General features: G+C 43.9%; 1 protein-coding gene across 2 annotated transcripts; it reads right to left on the bottom strand.

The window, feature by feature from the left end:
- Positions 1-1,401: 1,401 nt before the first annotated feature.
- Positions 1,402-14,534, bottom strand: LOC125706179 (ubiquitin carboxyl-terminal hydrolase 10-like). 2 transcript variants are annotated; one of them, XM_048972749.1, is made up of 15 exons: positions 14,261-14,533; positions 9,600-9,668; positions 9,056-9,101; positions 8,615-8,671; positions 6,687-7,733; positions 5,598-5,689; positions 5,018-5,127; positions 4,763-4,821; positions 4,571-4,674; positions 4,351-4,450; positions 4,013-4,193; positions 3,508-3,673; positions 3,185-3,329; positions 2,876-2,941; positions 1,402-2,226 (listed from the first exon to the last, which is right to left on the bottom strand). In XM_048972749.1, the coding sequence occupies exons 1-15, from the start codon at positions 14,279-14,281 to the stop codon at positions 2,039-2,041; spliced, it is 2,451 nt and encodes an 816-aa protein (XP_048828706.1). In that variant the 5' UTR covers positions 14,282-14,533; the 3' UTR covers positions 1,402-2,038. The 2 variants fall into 2 exon arrangements, with proteins under 2 accessions (XP_048828706.1, XP_048828707.1); XM_048972750.1 differs by lacking the exon at positions 8,615-8,671 and having other exon boundaries at positions 14,261-14,534.
- Positions 14,535-17,884: the final 3,350 nt, after the last annotated feature.

A 17,884-nucleotide genomic window follows, 5' to 3' on the forward strand; every position in this document is an offset into this window, starting at 1 on the left:
GGATGGGGATCCGCTTCGGACCGACTGCATTTGCAGTGTGCGTTTAGAGGCACCGTGACATCAGCAGGGGGGGAAAAAAAAAAAAAAAAAAAAACAGCTCAACACCAACATAACGGCAGGCACCCACTGAATTAGAGTAACCTGGATAACGCTTCCCATACAGCAGTAAGACAGCAGGGTAGTGGGAGCCTGGTATTACGGACTGGGGATCGTAGATGTATTAAGCTTCTGCTTTCCATTGTGAATCAATTACCCCATTTTCATGACTGTATATCATTTTAATTAGTAATGTATTAATAGAAAGCTTGCCTTTTACTGAGAGCTTAGATTTGTTACTTTATACATAATGCATATTTTCCAGCCTCTTGCCTTGTCACGTTACCCTACATTATAAATTCTTAACAGGCATGATCTAGTTTGATGCCCAACTGAACAGAATGAGTATCCACATATGCACGTTCAAATCGGGTGAATTTAGAAACACCCTGACAAAACCGAAAAACCGGGAACAAACAATTAGTGAACAGCTTACAGGCAGTCGGTTAGTGATGCACTTTCTCTTACCCCAGAACCACAGTGCAGATACAGTCAACTCACCGCATTTCCATTCGAATGCTAAGAGTTAAGTACAAAGTCTTGGAATAAGGTGCATCAAATACGGTCAGCCAAAGGGGTGGTAATTTATACAACTTTATTTCCAGTTCTGCCGCCCTGTGGGAAAATTATACCACTTTGGATCCAAGAACAATGTCAGAAAAATATATATGTATATATATATATATATATATTCATAGTCAAAAATTAACACACAAGTGTCAAACAAATTTTAACTAAAGTCCAATTTAACCAAATGACCAAAGCAAGATTGTGGATAATCCCACTTGTATCGTTTAGTGTGCAATTACCACAGGGCGTCTAAGGTCTCCGGAGGGGAAGTTAGGTACGTCCCCCCGCCCCCTTCAGCTAAACGACTACTCAAAGCAGACCCAGTCCTCGAACCTGCCGTGTCCACTTTGCGGAGTGCACGCCTGCAGCATGGAGGACTGAGAAAGGGGGGGGGGGGTGAGGGTGTGGTCTCAGATTCCTGGAAGCGACTGAAGGAAAATCTTCCAAAACCGCACAGTAAGTTGACGAGATGGCGCAGGAGAAATGCTGTAGTCAACCAAAGACAGACATCTGTAAAGAGTACTTGCCAGTCTTCGTTGGATTTTTTTCCAGCATGTACGCAGGAAAAAAATATCGAAAAATATCATGTACACTACCCAGGAGGCAGGATAAAGTGACCACACACAATTGCTTATTTACCACTTTAAAATGTCTGCACATCGATATGTTCCTAATCCCCCCCCCCCCCCCCCCCCAAATTTTACGTGCATATCTTTATTCAAACCCTAAAGCAAGTTAGTTTAAAATTCTTTATTTTGACTCTACACCCAGAAACCGCCAGAGATCCTCTCAAAAGTAGTCGTCGTTATTTCAGGCTCTCGTCATTCAAATGGCTTGAACATTACTTAGGTTTAGAAGCGCCGGGAAGGTGAGCAGAGAAGAATCAGGAGGGAGTGAGAATGGGAAGCCTCCCAACACGGAACTCGAACCAAAAAACACGTTTCCATTTGCTGGTGCCGAGGCCCCTGCGGAAAAAATTTAAAAGCTGCATATTCAGAAAGACCTACTAAAAGGCAAAAGAGTCCTTGGAAAAACAAGGTAGACAAAAAGGCCCAAGTTCTTCCTAGTAACCGGAACAGAAGCATGGCTCAGCCTAACCGGGAACAGGGCTCTGGTGAAGCTGCCGTCCGGATGAGGTCGGCGTTTTAGAAAATGAGATTCGATTTTGAAAGTCAACTCCCAGCTTCGCTCTGGCTTCCCTCCTTCCAACAGCCTACGTTAAATCAAACTGTGCCACACACAGCGAAGAGAGCATCTGCAGCTTTCCCGGAAGAGTCTCATTTTTCTCACCAAGACAGACCATAAAGCTGGTTTACTAGGAAAACGTGGAGTGGAGGAGGAAGAGGTGGAGGAGGACGCTGAGGGCGCGGCTCTACAGCAGGTCGAGACGACGGTAGTAGAGCAGGTAAGCGGTGCGCTCTGCAGCCTGCTTCACCACCTGCTGCTGGTTGATCACCTTGACCAGCTGGTCGTCGATGCGCAGCCAGCCACTCAGGCCGATGTGGAAGACATCCGCTGTGTAATGTCCACCCGTGGCGCTGTTCCCATGGTGATAAACGACTGCATGGGGAGAAAATGAGGAAGACCCACAAAGAGGTGAACGCCAATCCAGACAGCATGTCAGAACATAGCACTGCTACTCTACATTTAACCTGCACAAATGTTTTTCACTGCCCATATATATGAACTCTGTGATGGGCTGGCCCCCCATCCTGGGTTGTTCCCTGCCTCGTGCCCATTGCTTCCAGATTAGGCTCCGGACCCCCCGCGACCCAGTAGGATAAGCGGTTTGGAAAATGGATGGATGGATATATATGAAGTACTGAATCGTTTTTCCAGATGTCCTTCAAGGTTCCAGAGAGGGCTGCGATTTCATTGAACATTGGAAGATGTCCCCATAGGCTCAGGCACCTTCATAGCCACTAGGACCATCTATCCTCAAACATACATAGGGAACCGCAAGTCCTGACAGAGGAGGAACAGCAGACAGGCCTGATGGAACCCCAACCAGAGCCTCTGGCCATGCTAGGCACCATCACGACTGCAAAAGCCCACCCTCCTGAGGTTACATGTTACTGAGCCCTCTGCTATGGGGACCACAATTCATCATTCGTGGGAGAGGCAGAGGGTTGGATCTTCAAGTTTAAAAGCATAATAAAAACTAAAGAGATGACCAAAGCAAAGTCACCAGAAAAAAAACCCCACAAACCTGCAAAGAGCCTGTAGGTTCTTTGGCCTTTGAGAATTTTACTCCGCACTCCAGGCGAGAGAAGATCTGAAAGTAGTAGAAGTGTGAGGACTACAGAAATCCTTACTCAGAGAATTCAAGCTTAGGTTTCCAAATAGAAACAAACAAATCAAAAACTTAACACTACAAAGGAGTAAAATAGACAAAGGCTTTAGTTCAGTTCCACAAAGACGTAAAGAGGAATTAATAGTACATGATGATCAGCAGTATCGGACGTTAAAATAATGGAGCACGAGTTACAGGCTGAAGATGCTGACGACCTGCTCATACCTTTGCTGATCTCAAGGTCGACAGGGTAATCGACATTCTTCACCAGCTTCTGGCAGCCTCCTGTCTTCTCAAAGACAAACCTCTTCAGGTGGAGAACCAGCACAGGGGGGAGTTCCTCCAGGGTCACTCTCCGGCTGACCTCAATCTGTAAAGCAAGACCAAACCTTGAAAAGGAAAACCACTGGTCCCTGCAGGAGTGAGGCCCGCTAAGGCTGGAGGGTGTTGACCAAACTGATTGGGAAGGACAGCATCAAACAGGACCGACAGACCTTGGTGAGAGAAGAGTCTATTATACTCCACAGAGGAGCCATCACCATCCATACCTCCTGCTTGGTCCTCGTGGTGTAACCCTGGACAGACTCTCGGGCCACCAGGTTCTCTAGTGCCTCCTGCACAGTGTGGATCTTCTCTGACTGAATGTCCAGCTGCAGGGTGAAGAATGGCTGCAGCGTGGCCGACTCCCTGGAGCTCTGCTGGTACACCACTGACCTGCAGGGTGGGCACACAAACATCCTTTCAGTGCCAGTTCCCAATCCTACTAGCTGCACCTTCTTTCCATGATGCATGCAGACCCCAAATGAACTTACCTTCGCCTTTACGAAAATAGTCGGTGCGCCCAAAACGATCAACAACAATCCTATTAAACTGCTTCCACTATAATGAGAACTGGCCTTTTTCCCCACTCCAAAAGACCAAGTTGGCATAATTGTCCCTTAGAGGGTAAACTCCAGGAGTAAGTCAATACCCCCCCCTCCACACAAAGTCAAAAGCTTCCCTTGTTATAATACTACAGTATGCATAAACCCAGCAGTGCCCAGAAACTCCCACCTGATATGACCCCCAAAAATGTCCGTGATGGGGGTGCGGACAAAGTCGGCCTGCCGAGTTACGGAAGTCTTGTTGCGGGGGCCGACTTGCTCCCATTCATCATCGCTGCTTTCCACCTCCTTTTCCACCGTCTCCTCATTGGCTCTTGAGTGGGACTCTGGGCCATTCAAGGTGGAAACCTCTGCTCACACAGGTGAGACTTTCATTAAATTCAGGCCTTACGATTAATACCAACTCAGAAAATGTAAAGAGGAATAGGCTCCGCCATATGTAGGAGCGACAAAATGTGCCATAAGTCAAGGAATGTGTTCAGAAAAAAAACCATCTGTAATGCGGACCTTCTTCAGGCGGAGATAGAAGTTTCTTTAGAGCTAGCATCTCCTCATGCAAGCCATTAAGGATGTAGCCCAGGTATTCTTCTGCATCCTCCTGTCGACCCTGAGGATCAACAAGCAAGGCATTCAGGAACAACAAAGCAACATAGCTTAAAAAATCACAGAATAATGGACCTGCACTGCCAGCCAGTAAACACTGATGAAAGTGACATGAGGGACATACCTTTTCAGAGAGGCTGGACTTAATGACAGTGAGGAGTCTGTAAATGTAGTTGGGTTCAAAGGGAACTCCTGGCCGAATGTCTTTCATGATTTTGTCTCCAGCAGCTAGGTGAACAGAGCAGCGAGAAGTACAAAGGTCAGCGCTGCGCGATGCAGTGAAGACCTGATGAAGGAAAGCTCATATTGTGCTCACCTTGCTGTTTAGCCCTGGACGGCACAGGCATATTGCTGAACTCGTTTACTAGTCGAACACTGCAAAGAGACATGTCAGTGAGTGACAATAACCTTTTTGAGGCAACACTGAGCACGCAGCCATTTTACTGTAGCACTGCTTCAGACCCGAGACTGAACTCATTCAAGCCAACACCCTCAGTAAAACCCAAGTGTCACTGTTCCCTGGTCACATGGGGTTGACTAGAAGCTGCGCGAGTTAGGCCAGAACACTCACAAGCTGTTGATCATGGGCGTGGATGAGGAGGACCGCTGAGTCTCGTTCGGCACAGGAAGTGACTTCATCAGATGGTACATGGGGGGGCAAGCAACCAGGGCCTGCAGGGTCTTTGGGGAATGGGTCAAGGCAAATGCCAGCACAACCAGGAAGCAAAGAAGCCGGACATTGTGGGGAAACATCTGCCAATGTTTACGGAAACTGCTTCTTTTTCCAAGGCTAATTTTATATTCAATGAGTTGACAGAGAAAAATAATTTCAATTGTTCTCATCAAGGGTGCTAATAAGTAACACCTAGAGTAACTGCCAGATTTTTTGGGCAGTTTTGCTAGAGCTGTTGGCATCAGACCCAATGCTGACCTGTCTATTCACATGGCACACATGTCACAGACAGCACACTCAGCGACTACCCATAGAGGCAGAGGATGCAGAATAATTGAGCATCACGCTATAACTGCCAGCACTGCGAGAGTGTATTCCTGCTCACAAACTGCCCACTGGACAGCAAAAGAAAGAGGAAAACAATGTTTCAGGAGTGGGAGGTATCCAAAGACAGATGATGCATGAACAAAAAGGATACAGCATTGATATAGCACCAGTTTCCCTTGTTAATCAGTCCTCTTGGTTGCAAAGACACTGGTTTGTGTATCAACTTCACATTTTCAATCAATTCTGTGGGATACAAAATGGAGAATTCTTACCAAGTCGGCATTCCAGGAGCTTTACCAAGCTGATTAATAACCCAGCATCCCTACTACCATCTGCACTATAAAATACCTCTGTGGGGGGTATTAACCAGCAACCAGGAAAATTCAGACAAGAGAGACTTGTTTATAAATTACATTAAAAATTCAGTTAAACAAGGGCATACATCTTATTACTTGGAATGAAGAAGGCATAAAAATCTCCAGATTGGTGGCCAGGGAAAGACTCACCAATATGGATACAGCTGCAAAGCCAAACCCTGCCAGCATTGACATATTTACAATGACTACAGCAATCAACTGCGGTCAGGCCCACTTACATTCAAAGAGCCTTAAAACAACCACTGCCTTAGTGACAAGCTGTTAAGATCGTCTAGGATATAATGAACACAAAAGTAACTAAGAGTGTGGTGTTAAACCTTTGGGACGGGGGGGGGGGGATGGGGGAGTAAAAACCTGTTGAGTGAAAAAAATTAATTACTTGTAAAAATTCATATTTGCCTCTTGCTGAGTAGGTCAACCACACAGCAGGAAAACACCACACACACAACAGGTATCCAAAAGAAAAAAAAAAAAGTAGTAGCTCCAGGGTCCATAGCAAGGCAGCGCTATCAGAAAGGTAAAGGGTCAACCTATAACTCAAGACTTGGTGCCACCTAGTGTTGCAAAGTATTAACTCCATGAGCACAGAGTCAAAGCCTGATAGCCACGTCCAAAGCTCTCCCACTGAAACCGAACCTGTGCTCTATGCCAGCGTTTTCCAACTTGGTCTGCGGAGACATGCAGACAGTCCATCTTTTTGCTCCCTACCAGAAAAAATGAAGGGAGTTGGAAGGGAGCAAAAACATGAGCTGTCTGTGTGTCCTCAATGACAAGGTTGGGAAACAATGCTGTTTGTTGATGCATTCAGTTAATTTAAAAGTACCAGTAAGTTCTACAAATCAGAACCCCAGCTGATACATCACCTGCAAGCCTGGGGGCCAGGGGGTCCTCAGACACATGGACAGGACCCTCGTCCACCTCGTTGACTTGTTCCGACGCCAGGGCAGGGACTTGGGCAGCAGGAACTGGGGCCGGGATGTTTTTCACCTGCACAAATGCCTGCGGCCCACCGGGCAGGGGTTTAGAGTTGTGAAAGAGGCTGGCCCAGGATTTGGGTGGGTTGGCAGCAGGAGCGCCAGTAGGGGGGGCCGGAGACACGGCAGGGACGGATGGCGAGGTCTGTGGTGCCCCTGGCCGCACCTCCCTATCCGGGCTCCCGGAGTCTTCAGCATGCATGTCCAGCGTCCCGTCAACTGTGCTGTTAGCCTCATCAGTAGTACCAGGAGGGAGAGGGGAGGAGAGGCCTGGGCTCTGCCTCTCGCTGCCCAGTAGTTCAGGGCTTTCAAGGGTTGGGGGGGCCGAGCGCCGCTCAATTGTCCTGGGGGCCGCAGCCAGCTGGAGGCTGTGAGAACACGAGGCAGCGGCCACAACGTCGTGGTCCACCGAAGGGGCCACGCCATCCGTGGGGTCCAAGGACGACTCATCTGGACTTTCACTAGTCCGGCTGTGAGCCCCAGAGGAAGCTTCTGCGCCCCCAGGGTAGCACTCTGTGCTCAGGCCCGCCTCCCCCACCATGTCCTCTGGCTGGTGATCAGGACTGACAGGCGTGTGCCCGTTCACCAGCACTGCCCCGGTGGCCTTGGCTGCACCGCTGGGCCCCTCCATGTAGCTGTAGTATCCGGGCGGTCGCTTCTTCTTCTTCTTGCGTTCCCGTTGCGCCAGGCTGCCCAAGGGCTGGTTGTCATCTGGGGACTGGAGCAGGGGGTCTGAGCCGTCCGCCAAATTGAAATCAGAAGCGTCGGCCCCCTGCAGGGTCGGCAGGGCATTCTGAGCTGGCTGGCAGCCAAGGATGAACTCGGGAGCCTGGGGGTTGAGAGTGCTGGAGACCTTGCAGGCTGGATCGCCCATCCTGATACCCTCGGCATCCATCACCTCGTCCACGCCAAACTTGATGTGGTCACAGCCGCCACCTGTGCAGGAGAAGCCAAAAGCAGTCAGCGCCAAGGACCCTAACCCGAGGCCAGAGTGAACCAAGGAGTCAGTTACCCAGAGAGGTTACTAAAACCTGCCTTTCAGTCCAGCCTTATTCTGCTTCATTCTGTGCATATTCCTTTGCTTGTTATTCACTATATAAACATGGCTTCTCTGCATTATAGAGACATCACTGTAGTTATTTTAAGTTTTGCATTATACCCAGAACAAATAAACAGCCACCATCTGTACTCTAGCCTAAACAATGAGTCAGGTTATACAAATATATAACCCTCCGCCGTAACTAATCACACTACAAGGCATTCGGGGTTTACAACTGATGTCGCCTGACACACATTTATACAACATATCTGAATGAAGCATAGAGTGTAAGCTTTTACAGGCAAAATTAAGGCGTTGCAAGATATAAAGATGCAGTTATTTATTAAGGGTCAGTGAATACCGTTTGACAAAGACCCAAACCCATTGCCGAAGGACCCACTTAAAATGTTAGACTGCCCATTGCAAATTTTAGCTAATACTAAAAATCAATTCAGAAAAACGTCCTGGAGAGGTGAGTCAAGCATCTTTTTTTTTTTTTTTTTAAATGTAAGGCTGAGCTGAGCATTACTCAGTAGTAATCAACACCTGCCGGATTGAAGCTGACCAGCGAAGCACAGGTCATTCTGTTAGGAAGGAGAGGTGCAGACAAGTAACTGGACCTTTTAAAATACATATACCAGCTCTAAAGACATCTAAGCATGCAAAGCCTCACAGATCCCACAGGCGAGAACCAGAGGACAGATTAGGAAAACACCAGCTGCAGAACGCGAGGGTGAGCTTCGCGGCAAGCAGGCATTGCATCGGACAGCCGACTCACCACAAACCTGCCGTCTCATTGACTCCGTAATGACTGGCACTGGAGTACAGTAACTTCCTGAATACATACATGGCACACATGGACATATTCAGCAGGAATACAGAGAATACAGTACCAACAATAGTATTTTTTAAAGACTGATTTTTGTTGGATCGCAGTTCTAAAACACCACTGATTTGAACAGAGACAGTTATACAGTTACGGTACATTACACAGCTAAAGGACACAGATGTGTTGCATTTAGTTCCTTAGTTTGAGAGCGTCTGCATTTAGTTCCTTAGTTTGCAGCTTCAGTCCCACATTAACTAGACTAACTGCAGCCACAATGACAACAACCCAAGCATGAAGCATGACCATCGTGGTGAAATCACGAGTACAAAGGGCACAGAGAAATGGACATCTGTGCACTGCACTCAGAAAGATGGCGGCATGTGCTCTTACCTGTCGGCTTCGTGACGCAGGATACCTTGTCGGAGAATGGGGGAAGCTGTAAAGGGGGGGGGGGGGCAAAAAGAAATTAGGCACGGCACTAAGAGGACCATTTCTGAGAATGAATATCCATAATGGACAGCTAATTCTACATAGCTCCATGCCGTTAATGCCGACATGTTTAAGCCTCGGGAATTTGCAGCAAACTGCTGCATTCTACACGGAGTGGAATACAAGCAACTCCTTAGCCGTTCAGCTGGGGGCCCTTTACTGCCCATCCCATTCAGAAATACAAGAACACCCAGAGCTCTCCCAGGCACTCTACGAGCAGATGACCAAATCTTTAAGCACCGTTTTGGAAGCTGTAAGCTCCCTCTAAGTTAGCGTTTTGCACAGTGTGAGTTACAGCGAAAGTAGAGACAGATCTAACACACCCTAACGTTTGCATGCAGGTTTCCTTCATTATTAAAGGAGATTATCCATTAATATTTTAGAAAGGGACTGGCACACAAAAATAAGATGCCAGCAAAGGTAGACATTTTTCTGCAGTTTTTACCTCAACATAACACCGGGGAGTTTTGAAGAACTGATTGACTTCGTCGGGACTGAACTCCCCGAAGATGTACTGAAAAACAGACAGGAAAAACAAATCAGTACTTACCATAACATAAAAACTAGGGCGTGTTCAGTTTTTATTTCTTTAAAAACTAAAATAAGTACAAAACCGTTCCTGAATGTTACGCCTAGCACAGTGGGGGGTGGGGGTTTGGAATGCTGCCACAAAATTTTCAACTCGTCACCATGACAAAGCAGAGAATAGAAAGTCTTCTGAAACCGGCGTCTGGCTTATCAGAGGCCAGCAGCTCCGGCCTGCGATGCACTGGCAGACAAAGGCGGGCTGCCATACAGGGTGACAACACTGCTTCAGGCGAAGTGTCGAATCACAGACATGCAGCACAACTGTGGTCACTACAGGCAGCTCACGTGCTTCTGGAACATGCTCACATGTGGACTCATCATAGTCGGGTTGTAAAACCACTATGGAGGAGTGTCATTCACAGTTCACCTGAAAGACACTCGCCCCATGTAATGTAAGACTTTATTATACCTTAAGAAGTAATTTCCTTTGAACTTTGTATTTATGCCACACCAATATAACCCCAATACAAGAGGAATGCCAGCAATCACCAGTTAACAGGCAATTTTTTTAAGCACCTATTTTGGAATTCCGTAACAATGAAACCAAAATATAGATTACTATAGCGCAAACTCGGCAAGTTCTCAAAGAAACGAATAACAGTCCTAAATTCAATGACTTAATCTTAGTGCAAACACCTGCTAATTACTAATAATTATTTTAAGCTACTACCACCACACTTTGACGAGAACATGTAAAGCACGTGTGGACCTAAAGATAAAAATTTATAGTAGCATCCAACAACACAAAGCATGATCTATGTACATCTTGTCATAAAAAAGAAAGCCTTTACAGAAGTGTTCTCAAAAATATCTTCATTAGCATTACATAAATTGAAGCCCCAGGGCAGAACGCTGCCACAAAGGAACCCATCATGACAACACTGATCAAACATTTACTAGAGTTTCACTTGAACTAACCAAAGTGCACGTTACACAGGGAAAAGCCAACAGCGTTTCCAGAGCAGACAAGTTTTATCGACAGTGTGAAACTTGAAACTGACAAGATATTGAACAGCAAGAATAAGATGCTGAAATCAGTGGCATCCTTCAGCAAAACCTGGAGATCCAAGCATATTCAAAAGATAATTCTACTTTCAACTGTGTGACACTGACTGCAACTAAACATGAACATGGATGAAAATAGTCAAAGATAAATTAAAACTAAGAAATGTCACTACTGGCAAAAACTTTCATTGGTCACTACTTTCTGCAGGACCAATAAAGAAGTTGAGGAGTTTCCACAGCAGCGGACAGCTCAAAGCAAGATTCGATCTACACCATTCTGCATCGGCTACCCAAGGTGAGGAAGCCCAGATGATGCAGGTTGGCCTGCTTTCCCATATGGAGGATCAAACATTTGGATTCCTCTCCTGTTCAACCGTCAACAGCAATATCTACTGTCAGGTGGGCAACTATGGGGCTGGAGGATAACTGCACAAAGGCATAGACCTCTGAGTAACGTTTACCATGGTTCATCTAGAGATAAACAACTAGCTGACAGCCCATTCTAAGGAAGCCCTTCAAACTGCACTCTGCCTACATATCCGCTTGTGATAAACAATAAACAAACAATAAATAAAATGGAGTATGAAGTCTCTGTAAACAAAATCGCTTTTAAAATATTATACATTAGGCTCAGACAGGGAAAACAGGCAAAACTGCCAGTTAGGACCTTTGTAAGCAAAAAGTGCTAATTAACAACAAAACACTCCATATGAGTAAAAGCAGGTGTCGCAACAGGCCGTATGCAAATCCGTAGCTACTTTAGTCTGGCAAATTACGAGCAAGAAATATAACTCATTGCATATAATTATATAATTTATTGCCACATTTTACTTTACTGCTTATAGTGAACAGTCCGCCTGGGCGAAATTGATAATTATAATCGGATGATCATCATAACCGATTTTTTCTTCTTCATGTCTCAGTCTAACGTCAGCCACAAAGTTGAACGAATAAGACTCCTTTTCATATCTGTGGATGTAAGGCACACATCTTAAAGCCCTTCTCTAATTTACTCGTTGGTACTTTGGAGAAGGATTTACAAAAGTGATGTACGTCGTTGATCATAAGATTGGGCAAGTCCTGTAAACAGCATGTATAAACCAATGCCATTTTTCACAGACCGGAAATGAGCGAGCCGCATTTCCATGAATGTGGAAGCTAACGTGCAAAGAGCCCACTGACACAAGAGTTCACGCCTCATTACTAGTGATGTGTTGTTTGCTCTTTGAGTCGACTTTTTCGTGAACGATGGGAGCCGGTTCAAGAGCCGCTTTATTAATGTTTATAGAATTGTCCGACTTTTTCAGCTGCCTAAACATTAAGGACGAGAGTGACCGGAACACGTTGTTTTCTGAAAAAGCCCGACCACGAGACGGTGTCTTATTTTTAACAAGCTCAAATCAGGTCATGCTAATCAGCATCAGGTTAAACGAAGAGAGGGGCGGGTTTTTTAAAAAGAGCCGTTTAGGAGCCGGCTCTTCTTGGTGAGCTAAGCCAAATGAGCCGGTTTGCTAAAAACAGCCGATATTCCCATTTGGTAGAGAAAGACACGAGGAAAACAAACAAGCATGCAAATGAAAATTATCGCAGCGGGAAAAATTATCGACCTCATTTTAATTATCGTTTGATTTATTAATTGATTTATCATTTATCGCAACAGGCCTACTGCACAGACTACAGCAGGTAGCCCATATCTTAAACTGAAATTAAAACACTGACCTGGAGCCATTTGGTCACACATAAAGCACAGATAAGGTATAAATCAAAGAGCTAAATTAATTCCCCCTACAGTCAAACTCACAACAGTTCAAGGGAGGACAGGAAAAGCTTGTGTAGCAATCTGAAGGTCATGTACCAGTGACAGCATGACATCTCCTGCCACCCCAGAAGACAATCACGGCAGATATCAAAGCCCCTGTTCTTATGACCACCATGCCAAAACCCTCCTGTCCACTAACTTGGCCACACCCCCTACTCATATGACACTCATCCACATATAATAAACATCTCCATGCTAACCAATTATAAACACTGGGCCTTAGATGACTCCAGACACTTACATTGACAATCAAAGCGACGCCGTGAACCCAATGAGCACCCTGCAGTGCCACGTGGCTCTCGTATTTAGTCACATGCGGTACTAATCACTTGTATAACCAGCACCTGGAATCTCCACCACTCAGCCTTCTTCCATTTTCATGCAAGTAAATAAAAACACAAACTCTGGAAAATGCTGCTAAAGTTCTAATTTTCTAGGTCCAGCAGCATGACGTCTTGATGCGAGACAAAGTCACCGTTGTCGTATTCCACATACAAACAATTTAATGCAGCAATACACCAACATCACACTAAGCATTCTACCTCAGGTCCATTTGTCATATCTATTTAAAAGTGCTGCATTTTTAAATAATTTCCAGTTTATAAAAGCAAATGTTTAAGAACCAGTCTCCATTCTAAGGACAGAGTTTCGTTCTTGCTTTAAAAAAAAATTAATAGACTTTTAGCAAGTACATACTATAAGATAATATTGCACCAAACTGAATAGCAATCTCAGACAAGGGACTACGTTATAAATTTATGAATATTTACCTGTAACTTTTAATTTTTGTGTTATGTAATGCATAATGTAACGAGGCATTTTAATCATTTAAAACTTCTCTAAAATGATTTTCTATCACACAAAAATAAAATGCGCAAACCATAAAATTAAACATGAAAGGGTCAGGTGGGATTAACAGGAATTTCCATAACTTTGCATGTTAAGTATTTAAACAACCATGATGTGGTCAGAGAAGACCAATTCCATTATCTTGTTGGCTTGCTGCTATTTCAACGCATTTAAGATTAAAGACGAAATCGCCGAGTTGGTTTCGTGCAAGCGGCACACACGTTAGTCCCAATATTACATTTCTTCGGGGGCCTTTAAATGTGCTTAGTTCGGCGCGGCACGCAGAGAAAGAGGGTGGACACCTGCGCCGCTAATAACCACTTTTAACCGGACGGTTTTCCTTCTAAATGCCAGTTAAGCAGCAGGATGTCAGTCATTCTAAAAAGGCAGCTAAGCACCGAAGCCCTGCGAACGGGACGGTCAGGCCTGGAGAACCGGCAGTTCCAAAACACGAAATTTCAATTCATTAAACTAATCGACGGACAAAATAGCTCCGATGACGTCTTCAATGTATAATCTGTAATTAAACAGCAGCAACGAGTAGATGGGATTTAAGGGTGCCACGAAGCAGCTCGCCAGGATTATGAATGGGCCGGGCTGCCGGGCCTACTGCATCACGCTGGCTCGACACAGGAGCAGAGACCGACTCCGTCGTTCGGGATAAATTGTCCCTTACTTTACGCGAACTTACTCCTTACATCTGCACTTACACGTGAGCCTACCGTCTATACACAACAAGTTAAATACTTTGGAAAACGGACGTCACATTTTTGTTGCTGTCCAAGCCATGCAATGCACTGAGCCCGCGAGTACGGAGTGAAGGAGAGTTTCGGATAGCTAGCTACCTGGATACTGTGGGAAGCCATGCTTCTGGGGAGTTTTCTTTTTCGCCAACCCTAAAAAATAACACGTTCCCTCCGGGGAAAACTTAGAAAATGTATACGAATTACTACTATGGATGGATACCCTAAAGTGTCATCTTGCTAGCTTTCCCAGCGCTCATATAATACTATAATTCTTCAGGTTGCGTTCTTCTACACCTGCAAATCATGCTGCTTTCCCCGCCGTGCCCGCCATCTTTGTCTGGCGTACGTAACGCTGCTCAATGGGCGCGTGCGTGTGATTGCGCGTTCAGTCACGTGCTGGAGGTAGTCACCCAACTGGTTTAGCGGTTTTGAAGTCGGAGATGCATGCGGTGGCTTCAACTTAGCGCTGTTAAACATTTTCTTTGCTGGTCAACTAGACCTAGATTGACTTACTTTAATTTACATAACTTTAATTCAAGACGTCTTCATAAAGAAACGGTGAATAATGCGGCGAAGTAGAAAGTACCGCATTGCTTCGGGGAGAGCCTTTTTATTTTGATTACACTTGCATGATTCGATCTTTTTGAACGAATACTTGAACGAGTTGAACTTTCGCCACCCACTGGTGTAATGATGTACAGACGTCTGGAACTGTATGGTGAATATAGTTTATTGAACATTGAACAAATGTAATGAAACCTAATATATGCATTGCAAATATATACTCTTTAAAAATAATACAAATATCTAATAAATATAGTTTGTTGTATGCCACTGCAATCATACCAAAACAAATCTTCATAAGTGTGAACTTACCTGGCTGATAAATCTCATTCATTCATAAAGTATTTAATAAATAAATAGCAAAACACACCATGACCCTGCATTAGACAAGCAGGTATAGAATATGGATGGATGGAGTAAAAACAAAACATTAACAGAGACCACCCCACCAGACAGGAAGATATCTCTGGGGGGCCACCATACTCAGGGTTGCCAACTCTCATGCATCTGGTGTGACACTTCCTGACTCTCACACAAGAAATATTATGGCAAATATACATTATTCCATTATAAGCATAACAGCTGCCTTAAGAGCACTACAGATATTTGGTAATAAAACTGTTACATGCATATAAGTGCATGAGCAGATTTATCTCAAAATGAAAATATCATGTCAACCTACTCATAGGGTGAAAAATATCCAAAGCTTGTGAGTTGGAAGTGAACAAATCATAGAAAGATTCTGAACAAATTTTGAGAAAGAACTTGAACGAAATAATTCACAGAAAAATCAAGTGCAGGAATGGTCAGCTGTTATTAAAAATTATTCTCTTTAAGTAGGAGAGGAATGAGAGATTATTATATGCAGCTAATAAAATTTCAGGACTGGACTGAGATTAAAATTCAATTCTGGACTTTGGGGTCTCCATGACCCACATACCCTGTATGCCAGATTGGTAGTCCAGCCCTGTACATATCAGTTCCTGTGTGGTTTGTCTGTGTATGGCACAAGCAAGAACTCACTTAATGATGTAATAAATTGGTTTGAAAGCATTTCACAGGATGTTTCATATTTATTAAAGGTGAATACAAAAGGTTTACTACAAACTAGTGTTCTATTGCAGTAGTAATAATAATAATAATAATAATAATATAAAAAGTTGGCTTAATCTGTAAAAGTTCTACTGAAGTGATTACGTACACACAGTATACCTTTAAGTCTCAGATCGCAGTCCCATTAACCGTGAACCTTATGGTGCCGATCTTCCCACACCTGCTCCAGACGCTCATTTATTTCTTCCACTAGTCTGAATCCTACTTCTGTCATCAGATTGGCAAGGCAGGGTTCCATATCGAGACTGGAAACCATGGTGGGGCAGATACACAATCTCACAATATGAACACACAGCTCATGGGTATGGTTTTGCCACTAACGCTGAACAACAAACACTGCACAACATCAAGTATTCAAATCAAAAACAGAAGAGAAATGAATTGTGTAATGTCCTTCTTTGGGAACAGCCTTAAACATTACCAGACTGACAAGCAGAAACCATATTTTTTTGTTCATACATTTATATTCACCTAGGTATGATGTGCCATCATAAACCTAAGTGCTCAGTCCTTAGAATTTATTTCCAGTTGTTGAAGTAAAGTCAAAATTCTGGTGATGGATTTGTACACTCAAGGCCATCACAGCTTATGCTTTGTATGATGATGGAAGACAGAGACAATAGCATCAAGCAGAATGGTGTGAGCTCACTTTTATTGTCCCCAAAATGGTACGGTGTGAATTTTTGCATTTATTTTATTATTATTATTATTTTTTTACAGAGGTTGAACACTTCCAAATGTACATTTAGGTTCCAGTTCAGCAGAGATGTGGTGGTTTAGCTGATCTAATCCCTTTAAACTTCAAAAGGCGGATACTTAAAGAGTAGAAATGAAAATATTTACACTGGTTCTCACATGCAGCCCTGAAGCTAAGAACTGAAATGTTTGCAGCTGACATCCTGTCTTACTGTGTCTGTATGTAAGACACAGGTGTAAAATTTACACACGTGCTGTCTGTTTTTAAAGAATTCCACTTGTGTTCCACCCCCCCCCAATGATCGTCAAAGGCCTGCAGCGCCTCGCCTAGAAAATGTCATTATTGGGTAAAGTTTTCATACATATTTTACATTGACCAGCTTAATGACAATGCATTTGGAAAAACAAACTTTTATACAAACTACACACAAAAGAGAGACCCAATTATTTCAGTGCAACACCACCACACACCTGGCCAGTTAAATCTTATAAGAACAGGGATTGATTATTATTCTACTCTGAGTGACTGGAAGTGAAACTGCACTACAGTCTGACATCAGACATCTGGCCTCATTACAGTTATATAATATGCAAAAAAGATTCTCAATTTAACTTAGAAGAAAACATAGTTCATGGTAAAAAGTAAATTTGCTTCCTAAATAATCAATCTTAACCAGATTAAGCAATAATTTTTAGAAGCTATAGATATAATTTTGCAGAACCTACAAACATAGGACACTACAATTTTAACACACACGAACATGAAAACTGGGTTTATGGGTTTAGTAGAAACATTTCACCACTTCATGCTCTCCTGAAATTAATTTTATGAAAGCTGTACATAAAACTGAATGGGGAAGGAAGTCCCAACATCTTCTGTACATATCATATAATTCCAGTATTGCATAAAGTCATTCATTCCACACTTCTCAATTTAGATCATGTTACATTGGCAGGGATTTACTCTGATAAATATCTGATGATCTGGTCATGAAGATTCATGTACAACCAACCAAGAGGGAAAAATAAAATGGCTCTATAGTGTCATAAAATGAATCAGGTCATCTGAAATGAATGGATGTTCTCACAATAACCAGTTGAACAAAATCCTGTAGAAAATGCTTGCTGTGCAGCCACAGCACTGAATCCCATATAACATGCCTCAACAACTTGAGGTATTCAATCCACATATCGATGACCCATGGTGTAATTGCCCTGTTTTTCCAAACGGCAATACAGTAGCAAGATGCCTAAAAACCATTCCTCTTCAACATCAAGATCTTTCATACATCAGAGAAGGAAAAAAAGGCACATTGCTCTGTTCAAGCATTACTGGGCAGGACATAAGTA

Source organism: Brienomyrus brachyistius, chromosome 13 (assembly GCF_023856365.1).
Source record: "Brienomyrus brachyistius isolate T26 chromosome 13, BBRACH_0.4, whole genome shotgun sequence".
NCBI classification, from domain to species: Eukaryota; Metazoa; Chordata; class Actinopteri; order Osteoglossiformes; family Mormyridae; genus Brienomyrus; species Brienomyrus brachyistius.

What these genes read in the sequence shown, in the direction of transcription:
- LOC125706179 (XM_048972749.1), bottom strand. Translation starts at nt 14,281, where the DNA reads ATGGCTTCCCACAGTATCCAG. An exon ending in AATGAGACGGCAGGTTTGTG is followed by an intron (nt 7,734 to 8,614) that starts GTGAGTCGGCTG and finishes TCTCCTGCACAG; the next exon opens with GTGGCGGCTGTGACCACATC. An exon ending in GTCCAGGGCTAAACAGCAAG is followed by an intron (nt 4,675 to 4,762) that starts GTGAGCACAATA and finishes CTGTTCACCTAG; the next exon opens with CTGCTGGAGACAAAATCATG.